This window comes from Apteryx rowi, unplaced genomic scaffold, assembly GCF_003343035.1.
Source record: "Apteryx rowi isolate R43461 unplaced genomic scaffold, aptRow1 scaffold_180, whole genome shotgun sequence".
Taxonomy (NCBI): Eukaryota; Metazoa; Chordata; class Aves; order Apterygiformes; family Apterygidae; genus Apteryx; species Apteryx rowi.
The window spans coordinates 765,552-775,396 of NW_020448086.1; the positions used below are offsets into that span (position 1 = coordinate 765,552).

A 9,845-nucleotide genomic window follows, 5' to 3' on the forward strand; every position below is an offset into this window, starting at 1 on the left:
AAATGTCAGGTTATTAGACTGGACTGATTTTCTTTTGCATATCAGAAACCAAGAGGGGATCAACAGACTTCTCTGCTGTTTTATGTTCCAAGAGAACAACTGTTCTGCAATTCTTGCAATCTCTGGATGAATCTTAAAGTCTAGCAACAAAGTCATTATTCGGTGGTCTTTAATTAGTGCTTAGATGAGGATTTTCTCCTTGTACTAAGAAATAAAAATACCAGATTTGTTAGGGACTTTATACCAATATAATGAGAACAAATCTTATTTCAAAAAGGAGAAACCCACCATATCTTAACACAGTAAACCTAAAGAATCATACTCTCCTGAGTTCCAGTTCTGTTATCAAAAGAATATATGTTATTTTTTCCCCTTGTTTATGTAATTATCTTTTGTTCGCATCTGTCAAATCTTTTGAAATGTTTAAGATGGTCAGTGATGTCTCAGGTTGTCCTGAGCTTCAGGTTGAGAGGCAGCTTGGAGAAAGTACTTTGAAACTCAGGGTCCTTTGAACACATCTTTGTATTATGTTCTTCAAGGAGAGTCTTGCACATTTTATCTTACTTAGATTTGCTCTGTACTGTCAGGTAGCATCTTGATTCCCCCCCCCCCCCATGATGTTGGGCGGGCAGATATTAAAATAAGCAAAAGATGTGCTAAGGAGGGCATAAAACTAGGCTTTTAAATATAAGGTTAAAAAGAGTTTGTAACAGTGTATAACACAACAGAGATATGCTTTATAAATACATAAATCTTATGTAGAGCAATATACAAACATGCTTCTAGCAATTGGATACTTCTGAGGTTGCTTAGAGTTTATCTAAGATTGTCTCAAAAGGTAATTTTGTTCCACAGCAGTTTATACTGATCAGGCTGTTGCTGCTTGGGTCCTGCTCTAATCACAAATAGGTGTCCTTATACCAGCACTGGTGTTCATCTGATCCGTGGTGAGATAGTTTGGAGTCCTGAACTTGCAGAAAACTAGCTCTACGGGAAAAAAGTAATTTATTTTCTCCTAGTTTAGTTTTTCTCCTAAACCATTTAACGTTGAGACCAAATGAATGCCAGTGCTGGTGCCCAGGAAAGTGCACTAATGTGTGGCTGGTGGCCTGGAATGTGGCCCCTTTRATTTAGATTGGCTTTAAGTGCTGTGGAGTGCATTCTTAATCGTGACTTGTTACTGCCTACCTACTAATAAAACAAATGCAGTGATTCATATCTTCCCCTTTTCTGCTCCTGGCTTCATGGTCCTATGCACTCCCTTATGCTGGTCCTGGAACTCAACTGATGTCTCGGTAAGCCTCAGTGTCTCAGTGCGATAAACTGGCTAAAGCCAGTCCGTGGCATACTCTTGTCTCTCTTGTCTAGCTGTTGTTTGGTTTGCTTTTTTTTCCCAGAATAGTTTTTGCCAGTTTAATGAGCTGAATTGGCTCACTGAATAGTGAAATACAAGGGAAGCRGAGGAGCGTGTAGCTGGGAGTGGGGACTGCTTCTGTCAACAGCAGCAAGTTGGTAGATTGGCTCAGCAAGTCTTGCTGAAATGCATTCTCAGAGAAGATATGCAGAAACAGGAGAGTGTGTAACTACAGTGAGGCAAGCTTGGGTCTCCGTCTGTACAATTATGTCTTCTAATGACACATGAAGTTCTCATATCTCTATATAGATAAGCATTTGATTTTTTTATACTTTCAAAGTGAGCAGCAAGCATTGGGAAGCTGCTCTTAAATCAGTGATACAGAATGTTTACAAATAGACAAAGCTTATACTAAATTGTTACATCACAGCTGTAAGGAAAGTGAAATCACATATTTACAGTTGTTATCATGTTAAACTCATTCCAGGTAAAGATTTTATCTTTTCCATGAAACTATGAGAGTCTAAAAAGCACAATTGTATATATATAGTTTTGAGAAAGGCTCAACTGGAAGAAAGATAAGCATTAAAAAATAACAGATATTGAACATGTAACACTTCCCTTATTATCATACCATATAGAAATAAAAAAGTGGATGTCAAACTTTTCCAAGCTGAACTAGATTTCATATGTGTTCAATTTCTTCCACTCAAGCTGTGCCACAACCTTAAAAGGAGCATATACCTCTTATTTGAGGAATATTTACAGCAGTACCTATTCTTTAGTAAATAAAGCAAGAAGTTAGTGCTACTGTAGAAGAAATAGCACACAGTTCTGSTCCTGCTATACCTAGATTTTTTGCAATGGCAAAGAGGGAATTCTGAAATACATATTCCCAAGGTCTTGTCTTTATTATGTCATTACCTTAGATTCCTTCAATTTGTGTGCGAGTCTTCTATCTGAAATGAGTTTTGAAGAACTGAAGGCAGAAATTTTTCTTCCCCTTCTCTATTTGCTTCTCTAAATTGGAGAAGTAAAAACATTTTGAACATGGAAATCTGGGAATTGTTTGATAAATGATACACTTGCTTGTTCTATTATTGGTCTAAAAAGAAGTCCAGATACAGAGTCTGTAGTTCCATTTCTTGCAATGACTATTACCAAAGGCTTCAGCACAAGGTACAAAGAACATAGTGAATACTTATTTGAATGAGTAGTTTTGAGTAGAGACTCTGATTTGTATTATTATTTTTTTTAAATTTAAAAGATTTGAGTGACAGGGAGGAAAGCCCATTCCTACAATTTTCACTCCTTAGATATAAACCAGAATGACGGTAGTCAGGGTCCCCTGAGCAGAGCTTGCATCTATTTGTATTGCTTTGTGTAGTAGTCTTCCATTTTTACTGGCTGCACTAAATTTTTAGCCTCACAATTCCAATTACTGCTACCTGTGTGGCTAATACCCTTTTGTAAATGAAATATTTTAATAGATAGAACTCATGRTTTGATTGAAATCTTTCTGATCATTGGAGAAGAACTAGCAGTGAAAAATTACTGGAAATGTTGATGTCATGGGAAAAAAACCTTGTTCTGCATGATTTTTAGCTGCATTATTTGAGACAACTGAAATAGCTGCAACACATACTTGCTTATGAGATACCAGATTTTAATATTTTTCCATGCTGTTTTTTTTTCAGCTTCAAGTCCAAATTATCCTAGCAAGCAATGTTTCACAAAGCAGTAGTGTTAGAGAATAATATTTTGCAATTCGAAAGCCTTGATTCCAACCTTTTAGGTGATAGGCGTACAAATATAACACGTATTTCTAGCTCTAACAGTTTGATACTGATGAAATCAGGTCATAACTGACACTGGGAGAAAAGGTAAAATGSTAAAATCTACAACATAAGATTTTCAAGCCTTCTAGTGTCTGACAATCATACAATATGATAAAGGATAAGCATAAAGAGCAACAAAGTCTCAGTGAGAGACAAAAAGGAATTGAAAAAATGATCTATATAAGCAGACGTAAATCYTTCGTATAGACATTGTGGGCTGCTTACCCTCCTGCTGATATTGCAGAGAGAGACAATAGGTCAGTCTTGAATTGCCTAAACTGCCACATAGCAGCTTTGTGTGTTTCTTCATAGGAGGCATGGACATTTGCTGCCCAAGCTACTGCTTCAACTATATAGGCCTTTATTCCCAATATTACAGTGGTTTAAGCATCCTTCAAATCCTGTAACTTCAAGTAGCTTGCCTTCTCAGTTTTGAAATTATAGGTATTTTTTTATTTCACATTATTTATTGTTGAGCTAATTGTTGTTTCCTAGTATCTGAAGTAGGTAACGTTTATGTTTCAAAATACATCAGGGGAAACAGTTTGATCTTGGTTTCTAAATATAAGCAGTTTTCAGAACTTGATTTACCTCTTAGGATAATATTTCAATGCACCAATAACGATCATGCAGGCTAGATTTGTTCACAGTCATTCTATGTCTCTGCTCTTTGCATGTTTGGATGTTTTATGCCTATGTGCAGTGCAGCTTTTTCTTCTATTAAAAAGAATGCATTTAGTTGGGTAGTAGGTATATGGGCCTGGGAGAAGTGGAGCTCTGAATAACTTCCTAGCTGTGGTTACATATCCAAAAAGGCTGCAGAGCCTCAGTTGCTGCATCAATCATCCTTTGAGGACTGCTAAGAGAAAGATACAGAAGAGAGGCAAGTTGTCTACTGGTATAAAAACATAGGAATATAAAATTCATCGAGGGAACTTAGTTCTCTGGCCCAGGTAAAATTGAAAGTAAGAGAGATTAAAAAGACAAATACATTTTGGGAGTACCAGGTTGTGGAAGTGACAGGGTTCTGTGGCGATTCCTCATGGAATGTGGCAAATACTGAAATTATTGCAAGCTGTGGAGCTGGGGGCATTAAGTGCTGCAAAGGTTGATTAGCCAATTCTCAGCATAGTTTCTTTCTGGTTTTACACTCGCTTTAAAACATCTCTAACTCACTACCTGAAGCATGGGAGAATAGAATGGAGTGCTTCCTCATTTTGCTTTGGTTAGTCCCTCTTAAGGCCCTGTCTATTTAGGGCTGGCAGAAAGGCAGAGGAATCGCTTTTTATTCTAGGAATATTTTGTAAACAAATATATAAAAGTATGTTTTAAAAAAATGTTTAATGAGAGTTTCAAAACCAATATATTTTGCAAAGAAACAAGTTGATCTATTTTTATAATTGGTGTTGTAAAATTCCACATTGTTGCCCCATAAGGCAGAGCAGTTGTTAAATGTCTTTCTCAGAGCCTATTTAGTTGGCTGTAAGGGATAAGATTTGACTCCTGATTTTGCTAAGATGGAGCATTGTTGGATTATCAGGCAATACAGTTAGAATGAACTTCTTTCATGTCCCCTCCTTCTAAATATTTGAATTATAGTGTTTTTAAGAAGTATTCCTTTCTTGATCTGTTTTAGGCACTTACAGTGTCCTCCACTGTTGCAGAGGAAACATGGATCTGTTTACTTAGGACCTCTCAGGTAAGCAGAGGAATTGGTTTATTCAAAAAATATTTAATTCTTTTTACTAAACTTTTTATTATAGATAGTCTCACCTCTTTCAATGTCTTTATAAAAAAATCACTGTGAAATAAGACATTGAGATTTTGGATTTAATATATTTGTAGGTTCAAAGGAAAAACTTTCTAACTCATAGCTCTGCCTACTACCTGATACCTCACAGTCAAGCTACATTTTCAGGCATCATCATTAGAAAAAAGCCATGCTGCCAAAAACTGCTGTATTCTTGGAATGGCACAACTGTCAATAGCTTTGCACAGAAACAAAATTTCTTTCTATCAAGGGAACTAGATTCACAGTTCTGAAGTTACGTCATTAATTTTTCTTAAAATGGATTCACTGTTGCTGTGACTGTATTTTTAAGTGATGGAAGGATAGAGCAGCAGCTTGAAGCATATACAATGAAAAACTTTAAATATACTTTCAGATCTTAATAATGTATATGCTGAAAATTCATGAGTATTTTGAATGCACCAAACTTTAAAAATGCTGTATCAATATGTGGTGGTGCAAGTTTCACTTGATCTTTGAGTGAAATGACTAAGGAATCTGGATTTAGTCAAAATGGAGAAAAAAGCCACACAGGAAATTAAATAACATGAACCTATTATTAGTGTTTGCTCTAAGTTCCTGTTAATAGGTAGTAACTCAAAAGAAGCACAATAGCAGCTTAAGATAAGAAGCCTTGGATAACAGATGATGTATTTGAACAAAAGTCATTTATAGACAGGATTATTTTAGTGCCATATTGTGCCCAGACTGGAAGAGGACTGTAATAGTGTTCAGCTTCAGCTGTCTAATTCCTGCACTCCTATTTGCTAAAATGTACAGATGAAAAGCAACTACGAAGTCTAGGTGTTCCTGCATCTGCTAACAAATCCACAATATTGGATATTCCCCCCTACAGTATCTCATTGCAAATCTATGTAGACAGTTGGCATTAGTTCCCAGGTCCTTTCTCAGCATGCAATTCAAACAGTATCAGTGATAACTGTGCTATTTTCTATAATACATTGAGAAGTATTTATTTAAATATAGTATTAGGTCCCTGTTCCTAATTATACTAATACAGGAATATAAACAGGAGTTATGTAAAAAGAGGTGATTTACAATATCAAACTTCTTTTTATTTCATAAATACGACTTGTAGGACAGTTGGAGTTGMTGCTGTATGCACTTCAAAGACAAGAATCCTGCAGCTAATTTGTAGGTGAAATTTGTGACTGAAACCACTGAAAACTGTGGAAACAAGTATCTGGACTGGCAAGTCAGAAAGGTAAGAGTGTATCTAGTAACATCCACTAAAATCTGAGTGTTTAGTCAACTTTACCATTAATGCTTAATCTCTAAAATGTTAGTTCTAGCAAACATGCCCCAAAAGTCTGCAGAAATAAACTGTTAGACATGCTGTCCAAGTAATAGTGTCAACTAAACTATCGCTGTTCTCCAGCTCTTAAACCTCACYTTTATACAAACAATTATTGTTTCTTTTGCTCTGCCAAGGGATAGTCCAGACACCTCTTGGACCACTTCAGGCAAAGTCAGAAGGGCTAGTTTAATTTGCTGATGAAGGTAGTTTCAGATAATTAAATCAATTAACTGTAATGGATTAGGGAGTACTCACAGTGTCTTTCCTGGCGCAGTACTGTAGAAGCTGTAATCTGCTGCAGGATAGCAGAATTCAGTTCTAGATCTCTAAGAGGCTGTTTATTCACAGCCTTGATGCCCATTAGTAGCAAGACAGTTCCTGTAAACCAAGTCATAACTTTTGTTGCATACAGATACATCCCAACAGTTGAGAATGTTCCAGATGTACCCAGACCATACTGAAACAAGAAACCACGCTGAAACTAGGGGATCACTACTAATCACTAGGGGAACTGGACTCAACAGTTCAAGCAACTCCTTCAACATTGTTAAYGTAGAAGGAAAAAAACCCAAAAACTAATAGGTTATGAAAGGATTAATCTACCCTAACCAATGTGCGAGAGAAGTTACACTATTTGTCTAAGAAAAGTGATTTTTGTCCTTTTGGCTCAGTAGCTTCTTCCATATCCATTCCCCACCATCAATTAAATATGACAGCCTTTACTACATCTAACATCAAGTTTAGGTCTCATGTTATTTCTCATTCCTTTTGGAGCATCCATGTAACTTGGAGATGATAACAGCCACATCTTCTTTCCCTTTCCACATCTGGTACTAGAGAGAAGAAAGGAGCAGAATTGCCAGACTCTTCCAACTTTCCATTCCCTCCTGTGAGAAGAATAACTTAGAGAGGAAAAGTACTGTCAATCACTATAAATGAGCAAACAGCCCATCAAGGCTGTTTTTTCTTGTTAGTCCTACAGTTTCTTAAAAGGCTCAAGCTTCTTGCATTTCATGAGTGGCTTCAGCCTCAGTAAGGCAAAAGACTGAGCAGTGTTAGCATTTAACATCTTCAGCAGACTTCCCTAGAGGCACAAGTATCCTAGTTCTCTGTGCAGAAAAAAAAAAACAAATTAAAGCATAGTTCAACTCATCTTTGCTTCTTCTGGGTTATCACCAGCACTTGGAACATGTTTAACAAAAAAACRTTACTTCAGTTTTACTACTATAGTCAGAAGAGGCCTGAGGTTGTTTGTTTTAATTATTAATGAATATCATAGATTTGGATACTATGGATAGGTGAGACCTATGGTATCACACAGGTAAGAGGTCCTAGCCAGAAGAGTGAAAATTTCTAAAAAGGCTTTAGTAGAAAACACAAAAAAAGTTTTAAACACTAAGAAAACATTACAGTTTTTCTTCACATCATAATCAGATGTTTATAGAGAACTGTCAATCTACAGATCTCAGTTATGAAAGCTGGACCTGAAACCTTTAGGCCTATTAACATGGTTAATCATTTTCAGTGATCCTAATTCAAATGAAGTTCTCTTGGCTATAGGGCAAGGCAGTAAGTTTTAAAGTCTGAACCACAGTGTGCAATGGATCACTGAGGGAGAAAAGAGACTGGATTCTTAAGACAACTAATCTGAAGCCCAAGACATAATAGCAAAATAAAGTCAAGAAACTAGATGTAGGCACTTGCTTCCTTACAAGTTTGTATGTTTTGTATGCTAGCTAAAGAAAGAGTACTTTTGGAGTCCTTAAAGTCTTGGCTGTTTCCTCAACTGAGATACTTCCCTGAAATAACCACCCTGAAGTGATCAACCTACAAACTTTGGGATCTGAAAGATATGCTTAAAGTCCTTTAAAAGCTGGATTAGAAGGGGTCCTGACAGCTAAATGCAGCAGGATCCACTTATAAGTAAGGGTAAAGAGCCTGTACTCAGAAAGCATGCCAGACAGACAAAAGTGGTGTAGCCTATTCATACCATGTTAAAACTGGCCCACAGAAGCGCACAAGAGAATCCAGCACAGCAGCCCAAGGAGGATCACATTAGGAGAGATTTAACAGAGCTGTGATATAAACATCACTTAGATTCATGTACTAACTTGCCATTCAGATATCTATTAAATCCTAAGGCAAAACAGAAGGGTAAAAGAAAATTCAAACAATGGCAGTGTTACTGTGTTTGAGAATCTACATTGTTTATTTCAGCAGTAAGTGCCCTCAAACCTAGAGTACAACATTTTAAAATCTACAACACAAAAATAGAAAATATTCAAAATGCACAGAAACACAAGTCACCTTAATGTGATTAAAACGTCACATGAGATTTTGCAATTAAGTAGCAATTAAGGATGTGCTTCACAACACTGTATAGAAATTTGCACGTTTTCTGTACAGAAAAGGTAGGATCTTCATGCTTGCGCAAGTCGTTCTAGGACTCTTCGGTAATCTGAAACAAGTTGTTGGAAGCTCTCTTCTAACTGTTCATGCTGCATGTTTAGGTCTATTTGGTTCAACTGATTTGTCAGCTCCTCTGGTCTCAGACACCTTCTCATCTTGGCAAGTTCTCTCTGCTTTTTCTAAGCAATTAAACAAACAGTAGTTTGAACACAACCAGTATCATCAAGAGTATAGTATTTATTTAAATTTATTCCATCTCAGTATCTAGTTTAAGGTGTTACTAATCCTAAAAAAAAAAAGTAACAGTGGTAATTAGAAAATCTTTTCTGTTAAAGCCTCACAGTTTCTGTATTACTGGGCAGAAATAAAAAAAAGTGAGAAATTTAAGTTTCTTAAGCAAACAGATTAGGACTAGTGATACTCCTATTAGCAAGAAAAATGTATGGCATGAAAAACTAGATTATAGAAAATTGTCCAGAATGTATTAGCTCTATGTTGATATTAATCAAGCTTGTATTCCATTATGTCTCTTTAGTCAATTCAGTTCCTATAATTGACCATCAGGTTAATTTTAAGCCTCCAGTATATAGAAAACATTTCTAGAATTGTTACAAATGATTMAAAAGTTACCAGGGATAAGCAGTAACAGCACTGAAATGCACTAATAAGATAGCTTACAGGCATAAACATACTTGTACACACAAACATCAGGAGTGCCCCTTGCTGTTTGCCACATRCATGCAGTTTACCTGTTTCTTACTTAATTACAAGAGCATTTTGAGGTGTTTCTTTCCCCAAATATATTTTTATTCAGCTGATATATTGAATGCTGCGCATTGGCCTTGTAGGATAAAGTAAGAAGAATTCTCACCAGAGCAGAGTTTGCTTTGAATACAGATACTCTCCAGTAAGTAGTTTTTACATTATGGCGTAAAGCATTCTTCTCTCTGAAGTTCCCCGTTTGTTCTATAGAAGTTATCTCTATGCTTCAACAATCAAAACTTTTTAAAGACTATTTAGCCCATAGTCAGTCTTTCCTATTTTGATACTATAATCAAATAGTCTGTAAAACATTCACAAGCTGTTCACCTTCTGAACTACCTTAGTGTTATGTCTTGTTCACTAGTATACCAAATT

General features: G+C 36.2%; 1 protein-coding gene and 1 long non-coding RNA gene across 6 annotated transcripts in view; one reads left to right on the plus strand and one right to left on the minus strand.

Annotated features, from left to right (window-relative positions):
* The first annotated feature begins 700 nt into the window (after window positions 1–700).
* Window positions 701–9,845, plus strand: part of LOC112963906 — a 28,750-nt gene continuing 19,605 nt past the window's right edge. For both annotated transcript variants that reach the window (XR_003252770.1, XR_003252769.1), the window contains exons 1-3: window positions 701–1,295; window positions 4,829–4,891; window positions 6,081–6,206. This is a non-coding gene — a long non-coding RNA (uncharacterized LOC112963906). The remainder of the gene's footprint in view (window positions 1,296–4,828; window positions 4,892–6,080; window positions 6,207–9,845) is intronic.
* Window positions 8,486–9,845, minus strand: part of HAT1 (histone acetyltransferase 1) — a 24,322-nt gene continuing 22,962 nt past the window's right edge. For 2 of the 4 annotated variants that reach the window (XM_026061385.1, XM_026061387.1), the window contains exon 11: window positions 8,487–8,887. In XM_026061385.1, the coding sequence (XP_025917170.1) occupies window positions 8,720–8,887 (168 nt within the window). In that variant the 3' untranslated portion in view covers window positions 8,487–8,719. Of the gene's footprint in view, window positions 8,995–9,845 lie in introns of all 4 variants that reach the window. The other 2 variants (XM_026061384.1, XM_026061386.1) reach the window with 2 other exon arrangements.